Source organism: Platichthys flesus, chromosome 14 (genome assembly GCF_949316205.1).
Source record: "Platichthys flesus chromosome 14, fPlaFle2.1, whole genome shotgun sequence".
In the NCBI taxonomy this organism is placed as follows: domain Eukaryota; kingdom Metazoa; phylum Chordata; class Actinopteri; order Pleuronectiformes; family Pleuronectidae; genus Platichthys; species Platichthys flesus.
The window spans coordinates 4502614-4527286 of NC_084958.1; the positions used below are offsets into that span (position 1 = coordinate 4502614).

General features: G+C 41.3%; 1 protein-coding gene across 1 annotated transcript in view; it reads right to left on the reverse strand.

Moving 5' to 3' along the window:
- Positions 1-24673, reverse strand: part of brinp2 (bone morphogenetic protein/retinoic acid inducible neural-specific 2) — a 210102-nt gene that overhangs the window by 107167 nt on the left and 78262 nt on the right. The window contains exon 2 of the mRNA XM_062405324.1: positions 18897-19340. Within this exon, the coding sequence (XP_062261308.1) occupies positions 18897-19279 (383 nt within the window). The 5' untranslated portion in view covers positions 19280-19340. The remainder of the gene's footprint in view (positions 1-18896; positions 19341-24673) is intronic.

Consider the following 24673-nt stretch of genomic DNA (forward strand, 5'->3'; position numbering starts at 1 on the left):
TTGTGTTTACGATCATTCGCCAAAAACAATCACAACAACAATGGCGGTTATATACTATACTCGATTACTCTAGTTTAATTACCACTGCCAGGTCTACATGGCATGCATCCCCAGGCATCTGCCTCATCTTCTCCTACAAGGGTTCTTTTCAGTTATTTAGCATGTTAATTTAACTAAGATTTAGACTTTTTGAGCAAGGACAGTCTAACGCAGAGAGTCAGGTATATGTGTGATAACAAAGTAGCAGCAAAAGAACAGCCAGGCGGCAGCTTGTACTGGAATTGGCGCTTTGCGGTGTTTCTGCCTCCGGTGTGGCCCCGGGTTTCACCCTGTGTGTATGCTGCGAACTAGATGGAGATGATTTTCTTCTGGAAAACATATATTGAACTCTGAAAGGTATATTTTGTTCATGAATATATGTTTCCAAGACCACTAATGTATGTTATTTTATTTTTTTCTCCTCCTTTACATCCACTATTGTTGTCTATAGGTGTTAATTAATATCTAATGCAAAGTGTTGAGGTCAAATTATCTGCAGGCAAAATACTGTTTACTGTAATTGTTCATGTCCTGTGTGACCAACCTGCTTCCTTGGATATTGCTTCGTACAATAGTGAAGACTTTTGAGCTACCAGTCAATATTAGTCTTCAGCTATAGAGAGTGTCTCAGAAAATGACGTTCATATGAGACATATGCTTCCCCCATCTTCATAAATGAAATATATAAAAGCAAAAGGCTGCACCACCTTAGTCATACAGTAACTGCAATTGTCTTGCTCCCAAAATTGCAGCATTGATGCAATAAAAGACCCTCAAAACGAATTTCATTCTGTGGGTTTCATCATTTATGATGAGGCCACACTTACAGCACTCAAGACAGGTTGCGGCTGTGGAACAAACTGTTACCACAACAACGGCACATTATCATCTGTTAAACACATTGGGCATGTGTGTGGGAAAGATGTGATGGTGTAAACACGACGTAGATTATCTGTTTCTCAAATGGTGGCATTGTTGCAGAAAATACTGTAAAAGACGAAAAGCAACGATGAGCAATGATGTCTTTTCTTGGACCAGTTTACCAGTGCATCATGGGCTTGAAGCCACCTATGATGACTTTGATGGGCTAAAGGAATATCTCACTTGATGTTTCTTTCCCCTCAGATAACAGGTGCAGCCGGATCCTTTTCCAGCACTGACGAACCCACACAGATATACACACTGTTTCTCTACCCCTTTTCCAGAAACAGCACTGCCCTCCTACCATCCCATCTCATCTCATCTTACTCTCCCATGTTTCCCCCCTTCCCCTCCCTAGCGCCTCATCTCCCTCTCTCTGTTTTGCAGAGGTATTATTTGCTCTTGCTCAGCACTTCCGTGGCCTCCTTGTTGTTGCTTTTGGGGATATCTATTTGTGCTGTTCTGCAACCATTTGCTAAGTAAGCCGTTTGACTGTTGCAGCCCATTTCCTGCACCCAGAGATTGGTCAGTTGATCACCGGGGCAAACGATAAGTCTGAACAAAGAAAACCTGCTGCATTGAATGCCTGATTTTAATGGAGGGAAATGGTAAGAAAAATGAGTTTCTGGATAGTGAAGGCAAATAAGTAACCCCCCCCCTCAAGACGCAGCAGGGAGCAAAGAGCTGTCAACCTGCTTGTAGATGTCAATATGCAATTTGAAATAATTTGTCAAAGGACTATGGCTGACTCATTCGACTCCCACATGCCCTGTAGGCTTTCCACAAAAAGGGAGTTCAGACAATGAGGAAAACGATGCTTGATTGCAGACAGAAGAAAAGTTGGCTGACAGGCGGCCCACATTGAAAGTGGCATCTTACTCAAAAAAGATAACTTCGGTGGTAATGATGTGTACAGACACGACCTGTACTCATCCACTCTTCCACCTTCGACTCAGAAGCAGCGGAAATAAGAGTCGATCTTGACTGTTCCTGGAACGAGATCCACTGCAGCTTACTCAGAAAACTATAAAAACTCAGACTCGGCTCGTAGAGCAGTGACGAGGAGGAACCTGGAGTTCCCCTCTAAGAGTAAATTAACTTTTACTGTCCTAAAATGTTAGTTGATGCTGATCAGATTCCTTCAGCTACCTCATTGTTCAGTAGCCTTTGTTCAAATTGTGTCATACAATTGGAATGGCTATCATTAGGTATTAATGGATAACAAATGGGAACAGCTGCAGGTTTGACTAAAACCCCATTATACAGGCGGGAATTTTGCACCTTCTTTCCACCTTGCTGTTCTGTATAAAATTTACAAAGGTGGGGTGGAAGGGCATTGCTGTTGTCCTTTTATGTCGGTAGTAGGGGTCTTCACAAACCGGGCTTGTTGTCTATTAGAGAGGACAAAAATGCTTATGTGTTACGTCATGCTTCTGATTCCAGAAAACCAGCATACAATTTCACCCATTAAAGATGGGTGCCAGATAAAAACACACTCTCTAAGCAAAGCATTGTTTGAAACAGTCCACCTGTTTCTGAAGAGCTCACAGAATTGCCAAGGTTTACAAAAGCTTTAATTTCTCAGCCTCTGAAGCAGATAGACACACTTCCCTAAACTTAATTAAGATGTTTAAAAAAACAAAAGAGCTGACAAACTCACCGAGATCTCCCCTTGCTCCTCAAACATGTCTCAGGCTGAGGGTGAGCAGCAACATCACGTGGGTCTGAATGTTGTTCATTGTTGTTTTAGTCAATAAAACTCTGTGCGGCTTCAATATCTCTCCCCTGTCTAAGATGATTTGAAGTGTTTCTTTGCAGGCTAAGAGCACTAACACAAAAACCCAATTTTATTAATGCATTTTGCCTTTTCTGCAAGTATTTCAGGCAACCACAATTTATGCTGGATTTTTCAGTCCCATGTTTTCAAACAATGACGCACACTTCTCATCCGGCTCTAAGGGGAGAAGCACACTAATGTTGTACCTGGTCTTAATGGATGCAAATCTAAATTCTTAATGGCAATATAACAGGAAAGGGGCTTTTGAATGGAGGTTGGCTTGTCTTTTTTTCTATTCTTCAAAGATGTGTCAGACATGTCAAACAAAATGCTAATAAACATACTAATTGGGTATTGGTAATAGGGTTCAGACTAATCAGATATTGATAACAATTTAAGATCTGTTTCTTGGGGCACATCTCTATCATACTAAATAACGTCTCACCCAATCTTACGGTGAAAATGTTGTCCACTGTTACAAATGGCTTCAGTTAAAGCTGAGGTGAAAAGCCAGCTATCAAAGCTCAGCTTGCTTCTCTTATCCCCTCTGTCTTTTATGAGGCTTTATGGTCTAACATTCAACTGTGCAATGTACAAGCACTCTGGGGCCTGTACTCTTCATCTTGACTCTCCTCTGCAGTGGAATTTCTGTGACGGATCATCTCAGCACCTCAAGAAGCCCAGTTATTTGTATCAGCGGACAGGCCTGGTAATGGTATTTACCGAAGCCTCATTGCATGTCACTGGTGTTAATGCATAAATTACTGATATATTGTAGCATTGCTGTCGGATTCCAAAATCCTGTATTCCAACTGGAGAGAGTTTCACATTTATAAATACAGATAAATGCATTTTAGCAAACAGGTAAATCAGCAACACTCATTAGGCCACCTCACTTCCGTCCACCGAATATTTGGCTACTTCCCTCAATTTAAAAATCATGGGGGAGCTTTCCTGTGGTTTAAGCAACCTTTCCAAACCCTTACACTCACAGCATGGTGCCAATCAGCAGGTTCTTTATTAACCTAATTAGATGCAACCAGGTATTTTTACCACTGTCTGTTTTCCAGGTTTTTACATATATGAACTTTTGTTCAAAACCTAATGCGGACCTAATTCAAACCAGAACAATTATAAATAATATTTATTGACCATCATTTCATGATGTATACTAGCCTGGATGCCAGACAAACTTAGCCCCGCCCACAACATTTGAGGTCGGTAAGTTCGGTCTGGAGTCGCTCCGTTGGGGAGAAATTATGCCAGACCGGGCCAATCAGATTGCCAGGGCGGGCTTTATGCGATGATGGACAGATAATCAAGGGTAACGTAATCAACCACGTCATCAAAGTGCCCTTCGGTTGAATTCGTTTTCAACAAACATGCCTGCCGCTGGAGAGCTGAGATGCGCATTCATTTTGAAAGAGGAACAGAGAACGTGGAGGCGACGCCAAAGCACTGCACTAATACCTATCGCACCGACGCTTGGCTGTTCACACCGGACACTGAAGCGACGCTGAACCGCCGGGCAGCACTAATAATATCACCCGTTGATCAAGTAGATTAAAAGCATATACTTACTTGTTGCTCCAACATTAAGCAACAGCGTCCCAACATGTGTCCTCCTTGGTGTTGTCTTTATACAACATGTTCCGAGGATCATACAACTCACTGTACTTCTCCACTTCAATTATTAATTTAATGTCATCCATGTTGAAGAACTGTTTGCTCCGTTAAATGTCGGGTGTCAGGGGTAAATTACGTATTCTCCACTCAAGTCTATGTGGAGAATACGTAGTCCCCCTTCTCTCTCTCTTTTTATCTGTATCACTGCTTGTGTGGCTGTAGTGGATGGGCAGAGGGGGACATTTAATAATGTCATTGGTCAAATTAAAACTCCAGGACAACAGAAGGGGACTTCAAAGTATGGGATGCATATTTGATCATTTATATCTTATAAAATATGTCATCAATATCGTTTAAAATCGTTTTTCAGTGTGTTTCCTGGTGCGATACGCTCGCGTCAAGCGCAAAAAAATAGACTCGACGCGGAAACGATCGCTGCACGGCTTTGTGCCGGTCACACCGGAGGCTGAATTACCGCGCTGTGCCAAGGCTGCCTCGCGGTGCTTCAGCCTCCGGTGTGACCGGCACAAAGTTTTAACATGGGAGTGGATGGGAGCCAGCTGTAATTTAAGGCTTGGCGCTGCGCTGAGACGTCCAGTGTGAACCCGGCGTTAGTAAATAACTCACAATGCGTTGCTTAGCATACGTCACATACTAAGTTGCTCTGATTGGTTGTAGGTCTATCCAATTGAGCGAAGAGGAATTTTATTTCCTGGTCTGTTGAAACACGCCCCATAATCACAGCCCAATGGAGCGGTCTCAGACTCACATTCTGACTAGAATTGTGAGTCTGACAACGTCAGTCTAGATGTATACTACATAAAAATCTAAAATCAATTGTTTGCATGACAACAAAAACAAAATGAAAGAGGGACAAATGGATGGAGGAATTAATAAATACAATTTTAATGCACAGGCATATCCACCAGCCTGCAGCCCAGCTCCTGATCCATCAACCACCACTGTCCAAAACGTGTCTTGTTCAGATAACAAAGTCTGTTTGACTTACTATTAATAAGACGCACTTTGCATTCAGTAACATTCTCTCTGTGTCAGTAATAATGTTAGTTGAACTTATTGGTTCTCCTCTATGGACTGAATCAATCTACATTCTCACTGATAATTAGAGAAGAAGCAGTGGCTAATGTAACAATCAAGTTCTGTGCATCTTGTACAATCAAGGGACGTATAACTTGTTGGATACTGACCCTCATGAGCCATCGACATCCAGCCAGGCCAGGTACAGCCTTCCTCAAACAACTGACTCACTTAGATTCTTTATTTTTCCTTGCAGGGAAAGTGGTTTGCCGCTGAAATCGCAGGGCATTTCAGAAATGCTTTTATTCTAGAAATAATATGGATCAGAATTTCTTGAGCCCGGTTGGATTTCCTATTCTGAAGAGGTTGATAATAGAGTTCCTAAGATAAATCTATGTCATATGAAATCCTCAGTGTTGAACCTCTGGGAACAGGATCTTCTTCTTGCACAAACACAAATAGGAAAAGACGACGAGCAATAGCAGGAGTCCAATTTCCAGATGTTGTCATGTCTCCCCCTGAGTGTAAATTAAATCCCAGCGGCAGAAATCCTGACTCAACATGAACCTCAGCTACTTGCTATTCAAATCCCAACTCACATCAGAACGCATGATCCTCTGAACTCATCAACTCCATGTGTTTGTTAGAAAAAGATGCAGAGAGCGAGAGGCACAAGCACAAAAGGCACTCTGCGCTGGATAAGTGTGTGTGTGTGTATGGGGGGTGGGGGACGAAGGCGGGGGGAGCGAGGGTTGTGGACTGTTTTATTCAGAAAACATAATCTTTTGATGATGAAAAAAGAGGGAAATGTTGCCCGGATTTCCATCCCATCAGTGTTGCATCTAACGTAATCTTCTCTGACGGAAAAGCTCTTTTTGATGTTTTATTGTCTCTGCGTAGCTGCAAGTTCCCCTACTCCTCATCTCTACCTCTCCCTCGCTCATTCAGGCACACACACAAACTGACACACTCACAGTAGGGGGCTAAGGGTGTAAATGTGTATTCAGTGTGTGTGGGTGGGTGTGTGTGCATGAGCGTGCCATGATTTTTCAAAGGGACTTGGTAAGAGTAAGAATCTACATTTCACGCAGAGAATCTAAAGCATCCAAACTCGGAGATATAGGTAGTGTAAGTGAACAGGGCCTTTTTAAAATAGCAAACACAACTTGTAATTGTGTTATAATTTATCATTTGCTAGTTTCACGGCCAAATAAACTTTTTTAATAAATCATTAATATATATATAGGATACTTGCTGAAAAAAATTTGAGAACATGAGAAGTGCTTTGAGAAGTTTGGGATTTTTTTTGATGCCACTGGAATCCAATTTCACTACTATGTCTGTCAGTCATCTGCGGGGCGAGGCTACGCACTTTTAAGAGCAGCCACAATTCATTGTTTTATCCTACAAAAAGCTACTATCAGTTGTCATTTTCTCTGTAGCAAAGCTTCAGACGAGGTGAAAAGCAGCTACCAGTTGGCCAGTAGGTGGCCTGCAGTGACACTGCCTGCTACTGGGAAATAAACGACCAAACGGCCATTAGAACAACTGACTGTATAAAGATTAGCACCATGGCAGTGCCTTAGTCCATCTTAGGCTCAAGATCGGGAATATTTTTGCTTAATATTGGGGTCATTGGTAGGAAGAAGGGACCTGTCATCAATCTTCCTTTACAGTGTATGATTACAGCCCATGAAATATAGATAGGCGGCCTCTACTGACCACAGTCAGTATGACAGCAGAAAAGTCCGATGACAGTCATAGTGTCATATGTAAAGCATACATAAAACACAGCACTAATAAACAGGAGACCTCATTTGTTTCTCTGTTCATCGTTGTTGTTAATTTAATTAATAGCTATTTTAACCGAAAGCACTTCTTATAACTGTAACCATGATGGCATTGAGCACATGAGTACAAAAGCCTACGGAGTCATGGGAGGTGGAGTAATGGGCCCTACTTACCCACATCTACGCTCCCAGTGAGTTCTGACTGTCAAAGCAGGCGCTCGTCTTCACTTCGAGGCTCCAGGGGGTGAAATTTCAATGAAAAATAGATTTAAGTCGTGCACTCCCGTCAATTTAGAGTTCTATGTGAACTAGAGGTGGGAAAGCTCCAGGTAATTTAGTGAAGGCTTTTACTGGTGGTTATTTTATGATTTTCAATTGTATTGAGGCAAAATGGAAAGGAACACAGTCTCACAGACACACACAGACACTTCCCCCCCTGTCATTCTTGATTTGTTTTGGCAGATTTTGCTCTGCATTGCATTTTTAATAGCCAAACCTCTCTTTGATGGCAAATAGCTCATATCAGAGGTTAAAGTGAAAGCTTGCTTGTATACCTTTTTTTCATATTCACTTTCTGAGGTCAAGGTCTCTGTATATTCACCTGCTGCTTTCCAGACACTTTATTTCACATGCAGTCTCCTCTTTAAACAGGAAATACATCTGTCATTATGGCTTTCCCTGGTTGTGCAGTAGATAACTGCCTCACATTCACAAGCTGATTATCAGAGGGGGTTAGTTGTTTGTGCAGGACTTTAAAGATGACTAGAACACCGAGGACTGTAAATCATCAGTAATCAGACAGAGCGGAACTAGTAATAATGTGATTTAGACAGCAAGCATTAAAAAGTATTTAATTATTCACTTAATTCATTGTCTGTTTAATTAAACTGGTAACATAGCACGAAGCAAAAGTAATATTCTTGTAGTTTCACTTTATTATGCTGAACCATGACTTGTCATTATATTTAATAGCAAATTTTAAGGCTAATAAAGCATATTTATTTTTTGACCTCAATAATAATTGTGATAAATGGAATAATAATAAACAAATGATTGTCCATATTTTTGATATGTTCCTTCATAAATTTAATTCTCAGAATGCATTACTAAAAAACTGTAAAACTGTATTCATGACATGTCTTTGTTAAACATCTTTAAAGAGAGAGACGGGTTGTTGGTTCTGGTCTGAAACCCTTCACCCCGTAAGAAAAACTACACACACTGTGTATGTGTTGTATAAGTGAGCTGTTTGTTGTCTGCTGTGCCCTAGCAGCCAGCATGTGAATGAAATGCAGTATTATACTTTCCAAGATACTGTCCAACCTGTTAGCTCTGTTCTTTCACTTGAATGTATGCATGTCTCTCTCTGTGTCACACTGTTTGGGTTTTTCCTCTGTGCCCTTTTCATCTTTCCCTCTGCCTCCCTGCGTCTGTGTGAACCCTCTTGTTGTTTAAGACCAGTGGTAATGTAGGCGGCTTTCGAGGCTTCTTTTGTTTCATCCCTTCATGAAACAGAGAGGTTAACACGTCAAACAGACTGCACAGACCCTGTCTGTTTGAATGGCGAGGCGATGTGACCCACATTTGTGTTACACAGGATTCATTTGGGCCAGTGTTGGGCCCTGCACACACACACACACACACACAGGCACCACACAGTGTGTACAACAGGCAAGTGTTGCCTCCTGACTGTTTCTATCACAGAGCCACAGGCTTGTTTCTGTCCCACTGCTCTGTCCACGCTAAGCACTCTGTGATGTTTTGGACCACAAAAGAAAAGTCAATGGCGTCACATGTGGTGTCCCAGAGCCCTGAAGCTTAATTCAGACTCTGCAAGACTGCTAGATCATGATTGAACAAAAGGAAATTAGTTAGATTTTTTTTCCATTGAATATTACTTTAAATAATGTACTTAGGCCCAATTCCATTTCACCCACTGGCCCTACCCCTTGTTTTCCAGGGTTATCTTTCCCCTTGAAATGGAGTCACATGGGGTAGTGGTTGAATTTCTCCCCAACAAATCGTTATAGCCCTTCAAGAAGCTGTTACATCTACAGTAGTCATTGCTAAAACCTGACATCTCCTCATTAGTTGTCAATGTAAACAGATGAGACACAGAGTTTTGTTCGAAGGGGAAGGGTCTAAGCGGTAGGGCCAAGGGGTGTAAAGTGATTTGGCCTCTATTTCTGTATTCTCTTTCCTCAAACAAACCACATCTGGAGCCAATTGGTCTGACAAGGAACTTGTCTCTAGGGGCAACAACCAAGACTGACTAGTTTATTTTGTCACATAAGTCGAAGGTTTCTCTACAAGAAACACAAACAGCGATTATCTTTGTAAGTGTTTCAGGTCCAGACATACAATCTCTATTGACAGTTATCTGCATATGAATACAGATAGATCAAAAAGCTGATAGCTGATGGACTCACACTTACACCTACAGTCAATTTAGAGTCTCTAATTGACCTAACCTCAATCTGCATATCTTGGACCAGGTTAAACTGCGCACCAAGAGACACAGAAGATTGATTGTCTCTGTATGTTGGCCCTGTGATGGGCTGGCGACCTGTCCAGGGTACACCACGCCTCTTCCCTAACATCAGCTGAGATTGGCTGCCCCCGTGACCTTTAAATGGATAAGCGGTAAAGATGATCGATGGAAATCCAACGCATATCTGTCAATGTGGTCCACCTCTTTTGGTCACCACGCGGACTGTTAACCTGCGATTTACCTAGGTCTGCTCAAACATGATTGGTCAAACTAGAAGGCGTTAGGCCTCAAAGTCGTGTCCCTTCGCAAACAGATTCTGCGTATTCACATCCAGAATCTGTTTGCTCTTGATCTGCATTCATCCAATACACCATCTAATTGGTTGAGCTGCCAATTAAGGCATCACCCAATGGAGGCTGGTCCTGTTTCCTGCGTTCAATAACTGTAATTATATATCATTAGAGCTGGAGAGACCTCTTCCACTATTACAAGAAATTAAATTAGGTCTAATATTCATGGTGCCAATACGAGGTGGACACATTGAGATATTTTGAGTTTATTCAGCTTCTTCTTGTAACGCCTCACACTACATGCGACTATTACAGCACTATTAGCCTGTGCCAGCTCGACTGGTCCAGTAAGGCAGATGGCAACAAAGGACATGACAAGATGGTGGTAGCCTAACTGTATAGGCTGTGTTATGTTTATATGTGCTGTAGCATATTTATATTACTGTACCGGAGACAGAAGAAAATCAATATTCAGCTATATCATTATATTTAAATGTTTAAACAATTCAACATCTGTTCTCCCTGCCAAAGTGCTTTCCTAATGGATCTTTGTACTCAAAAGCAGATTAAGTAGCAAAGCTTGGCTGAGTTTGTTTGTGTTTCTGATCAAACTGTTGAGTAAGTGTAAGAGAAGTCGGTACCTGGAGTCAGAGTTTAGCCATACCTTACCATGCAAGTCAACACCATACCTATGTTAGTTGGAGCACTCCAAGCTGAGTTTCGGGTCTTTTTTATTTTTGTCCATTTGCGAGGATCTGATTCATGAGTTGAATATGACAAGAGTCCACACCTCTGATGGTAGACTTGGAAATTTGTATTAAAATTTAACTATACCAACTAATGAATGTTTGCACCTAAACACTTATAGTTATAACTTATAGTTCATGAGACAAGGCCCTGTTAAACTTTAAGTTTTGGCTGAATTGTTTTTCCATGGAAAAACAATTCCATGCAGTGCTGGAATTGTTTTTCAGCAGTGCTGAGAGGACGGGGTAGGGCCTACCCACATCCACCCACCACAGACATACAACGTGCAAATCACCTTGCAAAAGCTAAGTTATTTAGACTGCCTAGCTTTGAGCTACTACTCCAGTTGCAGCACACACACTTTTGTGACGGCCAAAGCCACAGTCGTCCCGAGGCATTTGAACCAACGGCACAGGCAACCGCTGCCGAGAAAACTAAACCCTGTCTGTAGAGGGCAGTGGCCGAGGGGCAGCAGATGATGGGGGACATCTCTGAAATTTAGACAATGCAGGATTTTAAGGTTTGCGCAGCTTTATTTTGAGCAGTTGATGGTAGAGGGGACCATCTACTTTTTCAATTATATATATTTGGCATGAAGTCCCATGAGGTTGATTCCAACGAAGCATTGGCCCTCAAAGTTAGAAACACTACGTGACGTTATGAACCGTGTTCAACCCATTCAAATTGATTATGTATTTCAAGCTAATAAATCTGATATTATAATCAGCATTTATGTATTTCATCAGGGTTAGGGTCAATTGGGTCATTAGATTTTTTTTTACAGCTCAAACCCAATTAAGTGTGCAGCATCACTTTAACTAACATTGCAGTATCCTTCATGGAGGAGATGAGCGCCTTATCTAGCGCCTTATCTAGAAACCCACATGAAAAAAAAAACATGTTGTTGTACATGGTAAGTACATGATAGCTAATTTGATGTAAATGTGACTCTAAACAGCTTCTCATGTGGAGTCAAAGGAGAGAATAGCCAACACTTGGGAAAGTGCAGCTACCGCGACCTCATCCATTGATAGTTTTCGAGCTTGTTTTAGGCTGTAGCAGCTGATGTAACTAGTGCGATGATGAGATTAAAGGATTTAACGGATTAGGGTTAGCCCAGGAAAATGTAGCCAACATGGATTCCCATCTCCATTACCCCTTATTAAGAGCTAATGAGAGCAGCCAATTTTGCTCTGGCTCTGTGGAGAGTTAATGCAGAGAGAAGCCCGCCGGCATCCTAAATGATAATCAGATAGAGTATTAGCATTAGTAAATGTCACCGGAGTACAGTAAGAAACACAGGAGGAGAGCTGTTCTCTCTTTAGTGTTTACTAACTGCCGGCTTCCTGTTCCATGACGCATGTAAAAAGAACTAGGTGCCAGCGCATGTAATTATAATTATGATCTAATTACAGAACCGTGAGTTTGATCAGGGCTGTCAGTCTCTTCATTCATCTACCCACTGTCCTGTCATGCACATTATCTCCACCATCACTGATCAGGCTTATGGAATGATGTTCCACATGACTCCACTCAGAATTACATTCATTAGCATTTTCATCACTGCACGGCAAAGGATCAATATTTCATGTCGGTTCCATAAGTGTAATGATGTGAAAACAATAAACTTCACATTGACAATCACATAGAAAACACTCAGCCCCCTCAGCTAAGAGTAGTGTTATTTTCTCGTTTTTATCTGGTCGTGGAAAAATACGTCATTTCACTCGGGTTTGGCGCTGTTGCCTCGGAGCTCATGTTGTCAGCCCCCGCCAGCCTTGTTTCTCTGCCACTGTCATTGTTTTCATACAGACTGAGAGGAAGTGTGCCAGTGGTCTTGAGGAGAACATAGTGGGATGCCTTGGCTGAAATGCCAGAGTGCTTTGTTGTTGTGGGTAGCAGGGGATGCAGCAATCAAATCAACAAGGAAAAAAATAAACAATCTCAGAAATTTACGCACGCACTTTGGATGTACACACTACACAAACACGGAGGCCATGAATCTCTGGAGGAGAGACGAGAGGCAGCACTCAATTCTGACATAACCGCTGTTACATATGAGAGAGTGAAGGATGGATTGGGTCCGAAATAAGGGCTCATCCAGATTTTTTAGAGCTTCCTGAAGTGATGAGGGAATTGATTGAGGATGAGCTGGAGGGACACGATGCTGCACTGGTTACTAAGTAACTGACAATAACTTTGCGTCAAACTGGAAACAGCTGCTGAAAGGAAAGAGACTCAACATCTATATGTCATTCAAGAGACGTCTGTCGGTAACAGTTGACACAAAGCAAATTGCTCTGCAGGATGCGTAATCAACATCATACAACAAATGGCATTTGATTTTTGCGGGAATATCTGATTTTGCAATACAACATCTGCTTGTACCGACTACATAACAAAGCCATGAATGTTTCAATAACCTTAAACCAAACTCACTTACTCTACCATTTCTAACAATAACTCCTCAATCCATTTACTTTCAATTGTGTTACAAACTGTTTCTTCTAATCAATATTGTAAATACATTTATGTCCTGGGAGATGGAGCCATCACATGGGCTCTCTCTGAGGTTTCTACAATTTTTCACCTGTTAATAGTTTTTTTTTTACTCTTGTTAAGGGGTAAGGACAGAGGATGTTAAGCCTAGTTAAGCCCAATGAGACAAATGTTGATTTGTAAATATTGGCTATACAAATCAAATTTGATTCATTGATTGATTGATTGAAACCAAACTGACTTTGTTGTAAATAACTCAAAGGTTCAAGTCTTTTGGACATTCAACTCCTTGCCTCTTGGATACTATACATGAATGGAATGCTGCATTCATTCATTAAAAACATCACATCCAAACATACTTGTGTCAGGGATTTCAGGGATCATGTTTGCTCGCACCAACTGGGGAAACAATTAAGTGATTGTATGAGAAAATAATTATTAAAGTAAAGAGTTGCTCCGATTAAACAGGGAGTTGCCCCAAATATATACTCAACCTAAACAAGCAAGAAAAGCTTGGCAATTGCCTTCCAGGAGGCGAACACCCAGGCCTCACTGGTTGCGTGGGCGTGTATGCCACAGGACGTGCTTTTCATTTCAGTTCAATGTTGACAGGTGCGAGCAGCCCCACTGCCTGCAAGAGACAAGCCTCTCAGGTGCATGCGCTTGAGCTACACTACTCTTTTGTTCAGAGCACGATAGACAGTGAAAATGACCTTCACCACAGCTTATACCTGTTGAACTTGTCAAAAACATAAATATTTGCAACACTTCCTGTACCTGTTTCAAAGTCAAAATCAATCCAGGGTTTCTGCTGTATAAATCTATTAATTTGTTTTAACAAGGTTTCCATTTTCATTGCAGGACCAGAAGATAATGGCTTCATACTGTAAGGTCCTGACATTTTGTTGAGTAAATTGTCCTTCTTATATTTTTGAAAAAATAAGGTATTCAAACATGTAGCAGCTCATGTAGCAGCTCAGCAGCAGACACGCTCCATGGAACAACAACAGATGCGTTTGAGACGCAGCAGATCAGTGAGGCAGCTGTCACATGCTGCAGACACTCGCAGAGAGTCAGGGCATTTTCACACCTGAAAATCCAGACCACGGTCCAAAGGAAGGTTCATTTTGGTTTCCAATTGAAATGCAGGGACCGGACTAAAGACTTTTCCATGTGTATCTATTCTTGACATCGTTTGTTAGCGGAACTGTCTTTGAATGGAGAAAATAGATTAACTTTGTTAATTTCATTTTCACTGTTACTGTCATTGAGTAACAGTAACAGTATCTATCTATCTATCTATTATCGCATCACTATCAGCAAAATGAATGTATTTGTCATTCAAACATTATATTGTCTGATGTAAAGACGGCAAGCAATCCTATAGGCCTCCTGCACTTCTTGTTTTCCTTTTATTGTTTAACGCTGCTGCAATTAACTATCCAATAAAACGTTTTCACACTGCAACGAAACATTCAGTTGAGACTACATGGCCAGATCTAATTTTGGTTATCGCTCACAGCTTTTGTGTTTGGTCCTGACCTTTGAACTTGCCAAATAACCAATAAAATCCTAGGAGGTTGACAACAGGAAGAGCTAGGAAGAAAAAAAAAAATAGCCAAAAATAAGAAGTCAGAAAAGTTAGTATTTGTGTCTCGGAGAAAGCGACGCACATCAGGAGGAGTTTGCCATGTTGCCTTATCATGGTTCAATGAAAGTGTCCTGCAGCTAAAAGAAGAGTCATATGACAATCTGCCCCACTTATGGAGACTTCACCTGTCATTTCACACTTCACTTCCCTTTCACCTGTAAGTGATGCTGTCATTTCCATTTCATTCAAGTGGAGGCAGAGGGAGAGTGAGAGGAAGGGAAGGCGGCAGAGAGGGAGGAAGACGGAGGGAGACAGGAAAAGACTTGTCATTCTGTATTTGTAAAAGCAAAAGCACCTGAGACTGTGCACACAGGGACGTAGTCAGCTGAAGAAACTGATGGATGAGGAACGGATAAAAGTAGCTTTGATGAAGATGCGTCTCACCTCCTGCTGTCCAAGTGACCAGAGGAACAGCAGAGAACTGAAACAGGCACCAGCGGAGAGTGGCTGTATAAATGCAAACCAGCCTGTCACACATCTTCAGCTGACTTTGCTATTGATGAAAAAAACAGCCAGGAAGAGGTAGGAAGTGAGCCAGAGTCTGTATGATTCACTTCAAAAGGGGCCGTATGGAAGTGTTTGAAAAAGTCTTTTGAAATAGTCACAGTCCCCTCCTATGACATCAAAGAAATAGAAGCCACAGATAATTATAATATATAAGGGAAATCTATGTTTATGACAGAACAAATGCACGTGACAACATTCAAGTTATGCTCTATAAAAATATGTTTAGTTTTAGAGAGCTAATGAACTGAGGAAAGGAAGGATACACAACTCTAAGTTGAGAAAAATGGAAATTGAAACTGTAGCCGTAGGAGGATAGAGTATAAATTCATCACATTTGGTTTTCTATTAGCAATAAGGATAATAGTGACAGGGGCAGACATGACCTGTGGAGCTGGTGAGGGACTCCACTCTATCATGGGCAGACCACACATCTAACAGCCTCTGGACACAGGCAACTCGCTGTCCAAAGTCTGACTTCTGTGTCCCACCCTGAGAATTGTAGGACTATCTAGAAAATGATCTAGTTGCATCTTTGGAGTTCTCGTCTTTATATTTCTCAAACGGAAACTAGATAGATTAAACAACAATGATGGTTGAGTTCACCTTTGTGTCAATCCCAATCTCTACCTCAGTGTCAGGTTCTTCACACTAAGGGCTGCTTTTGGCTTCCACATCACCTACAACCTTTACCACACCACAAAACACCTCACACTGTAAAAAGGGTGAACCAGAGCCTGGCGTGGTACAGCAGCTGTACCAAACAGGAGAGCTCTTAATAGGTTGGTACATGTCTGCCCTGCTCCACTGGCAACCATCTCCCCCCACTGGAGACATTAATACAGAGGTGTTGATGTTGACCTTTCTCTCATCATAAATGCTGATAAAGCAGTGATGTCATGATGCTGTATCTTCGTTTATAAGTCTTGACCAGCTTCTTGGACATTGATGAGGGAATCACTAATAACAAATATAGATACAAATATAAATAAAATATACGATTGCAAAGTCACTTCAGAGATCTTTATAGAAATAACTTACAAACACGAGCATGGACTGAACATTTAAACGGCAGGAATTGTGTGAAAAGTTAACACTTCTCCGCAGGGACCAACTCTGGCCACTGACCACAGCTAGTACAGATACGTAGCGCTAATGTTCACATTCTATAAATAACGATTAATGAACAATTTACAGTCATCAAATGGATTTGGCTACCTCTGTACCTTGTACCTTGACGAAACTATTCTCTGCATCCTACTCATCCTATTGCAGTGAATTATATCCTGCTTAGATGTATGTGTTCAACAGTGTTGTATGTAGAGTAGACAGGCCGACCTCTGTCATCTCATGAATAATATTCCTTTTGAAGCTTCACAATACAACTTATTTCAGAGTCTTGTTAAATGTATTGATTTCTCAGGATTATAAAAGACATGGCAGGACTGTGTTGGATCCTGTACATGCTACAGCTCTGCAGAAGGTGACTTTAAAAAAAATTTTAAATATTTTTTATGAGTTTGGAGTTACGAGCTGTCAAGCTTTTAAATTGGACCGCCCCAGGAAGGGGAGAGCTGGCTGCATGGACACTCGTGTTTCTATGACTATAATGAACCTTTGCTATATATTATTTATATTACAAGTTGTAATTACTGCTCCTTAAACTAGTTAAAGCCTGAATTCCATTTACCCCTGGTCCTGCTGAGCTCATGTTTCAGAAGAGAAAGAATCAGCAAAAAGGGACTGAAGCAAAATGTGTCGGAAGTACAATGTACAACAGTCGCATCTCCTTGTTCTTTGACTCAAATAAGAATTTTTTTTATATTTATCTATTCACAGATTACATGAAGGCAGGTTTAGAAGTTCTGCTTTAATCTGCCAGACACGATACATTCACCTTTCCCTCTGTATCTCTTTAGCTGCTCTTTAAAGAATCCACCTCAGAACGATGTTTTATTTACTTGAATTTGCAGAGTCCGCATGAATGTCAGCAGCAGAGCGAGCTTACTGGAAAATGAATTCACAGCCCAGATAAAAAGACGGAAGAAATCTCTCCAAAAAAGCTGGTTTCGAATTAATTAGTTAATAAAATGCCCAATCGGGCCAGTCAGAGAACAGGGGACACACTAAAAGCTGTTGGGATTCACAAAATGCAATCTAAAGTCTCCTTAAGCTTCACACACACACCAAACAGTCCATTATCAGCAGGAAGGAGATACTGCTGTCACACAGGTCCGGCGAGCAGTAGCGATGGAAATTAAATTTCAACCATCCAGCAAATTTTGATGCAAAGAGCTATGTTTGACAATAAGTAAAAGTTCATTAAGTAAAAGTAACAGAGCAGCATTTCATTACACGCTCTCATGCACATATATTCTTTGATGAATTTAGGAGTTAGTGCTGCATTATTCAAACTGCAGAGAGTTCAGTGGAAGAATCATTTTGTTTCATATATCTGGTGCTATGTGCTCGAAGTTGATATTTGGCTGGTTGGGGGTTTTGTTTTTCAAAATGAAAATCTGTGACTTGTGTTATTTAGAACTGGTACTGGGTGGGAGTTGTTGCCAAGAGGTCACATGTTCGAATCCCTGGATGGCAGTGAGAACGACGGATGGGGGAGAAGTGAATAAACACTTAAAGGTACTTAACCCCCCCAAACTGCTCACCAGGCACTGCAGCATGGCTGTCCAGTACTCTGGGTGTGGGAGTACGCTCACTACTCATGAATTGGTAACATTTCCTGGAAAAAGATTGAATGCCACATAAATGCTGGACAAAAATACCTCCTCTCGGAACATTAGTCTGAAGCTGTGAAGAAAAGGACATTTATGCAACTTTTCTTTTAACACTCAAACCTACATTTGGAATTGAAGGACTGATTGCACCTGTATACAGTCATAACCAGGCTCAAGTGTTGACAATGTTTCAAATTGTAACTCATTGTAACTCATCCTGTAACTTAATCATACAAATGCTAAATACCTCATCTTAAGTATAAAGACCCAGTAACATCAGATCTAATTTAATTTCAGATTCAGATTAAAATATTATAACACAGGGCTGATGTGCTGTATGAATATACATGTATATGTGTGGACTCTGACTCTGGTACGAAGTGGCTCAGATTTGTTCTTGTGTCAACATGTTACAAAGTAGGCCGATCCGCCATCTCCACATGAATCACCAGATTCATCATCATAGGACTAATGTGTGGTTTTACATTTTCAAAACGTACAACACATCTTTGATCTTGTGATGCAAGTTAAGTTCACGAGTTTAAGGCAGCAGGGAAACATCTGTGTCTAAGTCAAGCCAGTTTGAGACAACTGAAGCTTATTAGCCGTAAATTCTTACATACGTGGTAATGAATACTAGTTCGAAAAAGACTAATTCACATCATGTTCTAGGTTAGTTCAACCGTAATTCAGTAGAAGCACTTTTCCCTTTTTCCCTTTTTCTTTTGTTTGGGGCCAGAATATGAGTTTTCACATCGCTCATACACGAGGGTGCAGAACTTTCTTACCTGTAAATCTTGTATCTGGTAGAAAATCCCTGCTGGAACCGCTCTCTGAACTCTGTGTACTCCGGACATCTGTGGAAAGGTCCCTTCTCTGACAGCAGCCAGTCCAGCTGCCCCCCACTCTGCCTCGTGCTGAAGCCCCACGATGAGGTGCTGGAGGGGGACGAGGAGGATGAAGACGAGGAGGATGAGGCAGACGCTAGCGAACTATGGATTGGCTTCCCGCTCTGTCCCCCGCCGCCCACTTGTTCAGCTCGGGTGGGCCATGGCTGCCATAGCAACACCCAAGGCAACCATAGGAGCATCAAGGAGGACGCTGACCATCTAGCAAGGCACGCAGAGCCATGGGAGCACCTCTCTCTTCTGATTGGCCAAGGAGTTGCCATGGTGGTGATGTACTAGGGCACCTGGGACCGGCATTTCTTCTGACAGTCACCTCCCACTGGCCTGGAAAACCAAACACAGAAACATTTGGCGTTAATTACAAAAACAATGATAAGAGATTAAAACTTTTTTTTCCTTTTCTAACTCCGTTAAATATTTATCCCACTGATCAGCTCAGTGCTTTTGGTTGATATCCTGGGAACAATTTGCACTTTTATGTGGCAGATGTCTCAGATCAGGAAACAATTCTGAGGCAGTTCAACAGTATCTCCGTTAGCGCCTTTGTTAGTCAAGCCTACAAATCATGGTTGGCATTACTCCCCAGTTCCTCTGAGGGACACATGGAGGTAATTTATATTTATTGCAAAATAAATCTGTTTGGTAATGAGCACCACTAAAGCACAATAAATCAAAGAAATTGTTGTTCCCCTTGTCTGAATCAATTCTTCATATGATACGCTGACATGCTTTGCATTCTTAATAAAAGATCCTTTAATAAATTATCTGAAATTCCCAGCGATCTACTGTTAATTGACGAGTTGTGTTGACATCAACTTTCTGCACTAACTGCCCCATGCATCTACTCCTTTCACACAGCCCCACCAACACCTGTGTGAGAGTGACTGTAGAACATTTAATAATAACATAAAATAATCTGATGACAAAGCCTCTTATTGGTAATAAATAAGTGTACAATAATAAACTGGCATTAATAAACTTGTTCACAAATTAATTGTATCTATAAATACAAAGATAAAATTAAGTAAAGTTATTAATTATTTGATGTTGTATTGGTCAACCAGTAGCCCTGTAAGCCTAACCCATCAATAGATGGTTCTAATGATTTAAAAAAGGGACAGAAAAAATTATTAAACACTATTCATCAAGCATTTCATAAATCAGTGATGGAATTTAAAAACCTCCTCAAAAATTCTTTTTTAAATTAGAAATAAATAGCTGTATTCACAAACTGAATTGTGAATTCAGATTTTAATCAGGAATTTGAATGGGCTTAAATGTGATTTGTTAAGTCATTTAGCCAGTGCATTTAGCTTGTCTGTGTCAGGGTCTTTCTACATGCATGTCGGAGGGAAAGGAGAAGGTAGTAGAAGTGTTGCACATTTGTATCTGCATGACACAAGCTCTCTCTAATTGGCCAATCACGTGGCTAATTGTTTTCCCTCTTACAGTGGGTCTCCACTGAGTGCAGTCAGGCACAGTACTGAGTGGCAGTTCATCCGAGACTCTGAGCATAAGAAATCTGCTCATCATGTTGTGCAGGTATAATGAAAGCTGTCATGCAGCCAGTGCATGTTGGTTATCTGTTCCCACACATACATAGTAGAAACAACTTGAAAACAGAAGAGAAAAAGAAACAAAAAGGACAGGACAGGACAAGTGATTGAAAGGACAACACCAAATCACCAAAACTACCGCAACTCCAGCCAAGTCACAACTACGATTGACTTGAATGTTACATCTATATAAATACGTTAATAAAGTAGTAACCTGATTTTTTTTTTTTTTTGTTTGGACGCCAGAAATTTAGATGTTTGGAAACCATGACGCACACACTCACAACTGCTTGCTGATTGAGTCTTTTTTTTATAACACAACCTTTCCTGATTCATCAGGCTCCTATCAAATGACCAGACATCTGCGAGGCGTAAGCGCAGCGCCAATCCTCTGGCTCCCATCCACTCCCATGTTAAATCGTTGTGCTGAACACACCGGACGCTGAGGCGTAGTGTTGTGCCGCGGCTGCCTCGCGCCGTGCAGCGATCGATTCGGCGTCGAGTCTATTTTTTCCACTTGACGCGAGAGTATCACGACAGGAAACACACTGAAAAATGATTTTAAACGATACTGACGACATCATTTATATGATGTGAATTATCAAATATGCATCCCATACTTTGTATTCACCTTCTGTTGTCCAGGAGTTTTAATTTTACCACTTTTACCGACCACATTATTAAATGTCCCCCCTCTGCAGCCACTACAGGCCACACAAGCAGTGATACAGATAAAAAGAGGGGGGGGGGGCTACGTATTCTCCAATAGGTTTGAGTGGAGAATACTTAATTTACTCTCAACACCCGACATTTAACGGAGCAAACAGCGGAGAAGTTCATCAACATGGATGATATTAAATTAATAATTGAAGTCGAGAAGTACAGTGAGTTGTATGATCCTCGGAACATGTTGTATAAAGACAAGACTAAAAGGACATATGTTGGGACGCTGTTGCAGTTAATTTTGGAGCAACAAGTAAGTATATGCTTGAAAAAAATTACTGCAGGCTGATAACGCCGGCGCGCTAGGGATTAGCGCTCACGCCTCGCTTCCGCGTCGCTTCTGCGTCCGGTGTGAACCCGGCGTAAGACTCCAGATCAGGAGTCATGTCATGTGAACTTATTAATATAGTTTATACATAGCAGAATAAAATAAATTGACATACCATACACTGGCAAAGCTGTTTCTATAAAAGTGCTGCTGAAGTTTTCCAACACCGCATGTCCTTTTGATGGCTTTGTAAAGTGTGTGCATTACGTTAATGGCTAAAATCAAGTCTCACATGTAATGAAAAGCTTTGTTTATCGGCCGATGATTCAAACAAAAGAACATCTTCATACTTCATAAAGTACAGCTCAGCTTCACCATCGCTCAACGGACAAAAGTGAAATGAGCTCATTTAAAGTTTCTGAACGACTGAAAGTCACCTGCAGGCGGCTCTGAGTGGACAATGTGCAAATTGTGTGTGGTTTTTTTTTTATACTGCGATTGGAGAAACGTGTCACCGCCTGCCTCCACACAGAGCAGCGGTGTTAGCGAATCACACCGCATCTTGAGTGTGAGGAGCCGCCTCACACAGTCAACTCCACAGGACATGCCTTTAGTTAGACGGAGCAGGCGAACACGCACACTGCAGTAAAAAAAAAAATTCTAAGGTGACACTTTGAAACAGACTTTGCAGTGCCCTAAAAAAAAAAAAAGTCAAGACACGCTCTTCACTTCTCTCTTAATGACTAGCAGGACTGCTGGGTGGAGCCTTCAGGGAAAAATCTGCATTTCAGAGTGGATACGTGGAGCAGTGGAGAAGATGCTTTAAGTGGGCTGGGAAGCTAAGTATTCCCTGTTTATCTTACACTCAAATTAGAGAATTAATTTCAGGTGGATAAATGCGGGCTCAGACATGAAAATACAATACTCAGAGCACAGCTTTTTTCATTTTCACTTGCTGCACCAGGAGAATGCTGCAGTTTAAGAAGGCAATTAGTAAAAGTCATCCGTCAAACGAATGTATTCATGCAACTCAGGGCAGGACGGAAACTTAGATGAATGTGAACGCATGCAGTGGCTGTATAGGGCTTTTTAAAGTTATTTTATTTAAATAAGTATTTTAACTGTTTATTATGTCACTGGCAGGAGACCAAATGATATTCTAGGACAGCTCAACATTCAAGGCCAAGTAAGTACTAACAAGAATAAAACAACAGTCTTGTCTTTTCCAAAAACTATGAAATCGCATTGCATAGTGTACCATTTGTAAAAAAAGGTTCTTAGGTAACTGAAAAAGCCTATTTAAAGCTATAATTTAAATGAAAAACCAGGTCTGGACTTAATACTCAGGGCAATCTAATCTTTAGGAATATTTAATTATCAATTAATTTTTGCCTCCAAGTTATCTACTTTCCAAAAACCTATTAATTTAAAAATCTTCTAATCTGACACAATTTAAGAGATCAAAGTTGTTTATGCTAAAATGAAATTGAACTTTCTGTTTGTCTAACACTACTAGGCTGCCAGACTGTGACCATTACTGACTATGTTTTCTTTATTTGATTTTATGTTTTTTATATCCCTGGTTTTGTTTTTTAAGTTGCACTGTTTAGTACTTTTTTATTTAAATACACTTACATATGATATACCATAATTTACAGGGTATGTCAGTCAAAATGCACAACTTTGTATAGCATGAGCAATGTATACTGTTTTGTGTGCAACTGGATGCCTAAATATCTATCTATCTATCTACATATCGATCTATCTATCTCTCCATCTTTCACAGGCGCGATGGTGCAGTGTAGCCCTGTCCGCTCACAGCAAGAAGGCGTGAAACCTGCCGGCTGGCATGGTTTTTCTTTGTGGGCCTCGCAGGTCTTTTTCGGTATGTTGCATTGTGTGTACATCTCGCTCTGAAGACATGCTGGTTGAGTTAAATGGCAAGCCAACATTTGCAGGATGGACTGGTGAGCTGCCCAGGATGTACCCTACCTCTCACCCCCTTCGACCCTTAAAGGTTTGGACGGATGCAAAATCAAACACCCTGACCTGTAGCCGAACACTGTTTGTGTTAATGTAACAAGCTTCTACCTCTGCTTCGTCATCATTTAGCCACTTGGTTTGACAATGAAAAGCAAAGACCTTGAGCGCATACCATATACTTAAATAACTACTTATATATGCATGTACACACCTACACATGCTACATACATGTTAGGGCTAATAACGATCTAACGATAAATCACTTTTCCATTCCAAGGCAGAGTGAGATTTGCCTTTCAGATGAAGTTCTGTAACTTCTTGAAACGCACCTCTCGCAGAAATAAGGAATCCCTATAGCTGCCAGGCCTCCTCTCCTCTGAGACCCCCCTACTAATTATAAAATGCATAAAACATGTCCGCGAATGCCAGCGAGACAAAAGAGAGGAATTGCGAATTTTTAGCCTTGACATTTAATGTTCGCCTTGCATTATTCACACAGCCTTTGTGTATTTACCCTTCTCCCTCCCAAGCTCGGGGGAGATGGAGGTAAGGCAAAATGGCACGAACACTTCAAATCCATACTGGAGATGGGGAGGAAGAGGAGGAGGGGAGCTGAGGTCTTCCAGGTGGAATGGAAGAAATCGACCATGTGTCGCACTTAAATAACATCTTGGAGACGACAGTAGAGTCAAGGGGGGACCCGGGGCTTATGTTTATCGGATTGTTTTCTCCCAGCGCCTTCACTAGGCTTTGTGAGTTAGGCGCAAGTTGTTTAACTGTGTTTGCAGAAGAAAAGGGAGAAGACAAGAGGGAAATGAGAAACATCAGGAAGGCTGAGAGCGTTGACGGAGGAAATGAAAGGGAGGGAAACGAGGAGAGACAGACGGGGAGCGGGCAGGGGAAATGGCTCTTGAAAATGTGCAGCTCATTCCCGGTAGAGCTGCCTCCCTTAAACTCCCCACCCAGCTGCAGAGTGGCCCGGCCGAAGGCGACCTCCTGACTTCCCAAAGTAATTTGTGCTCAAGTTGGAAAGGCAGAGAATTATGAGGGTAACCTGCTCTCCTAGATTTTCCCTTCCACAAGTAAGAAAATACAACTTTTTTTTAATTTTCAGGCAGCATACAGAT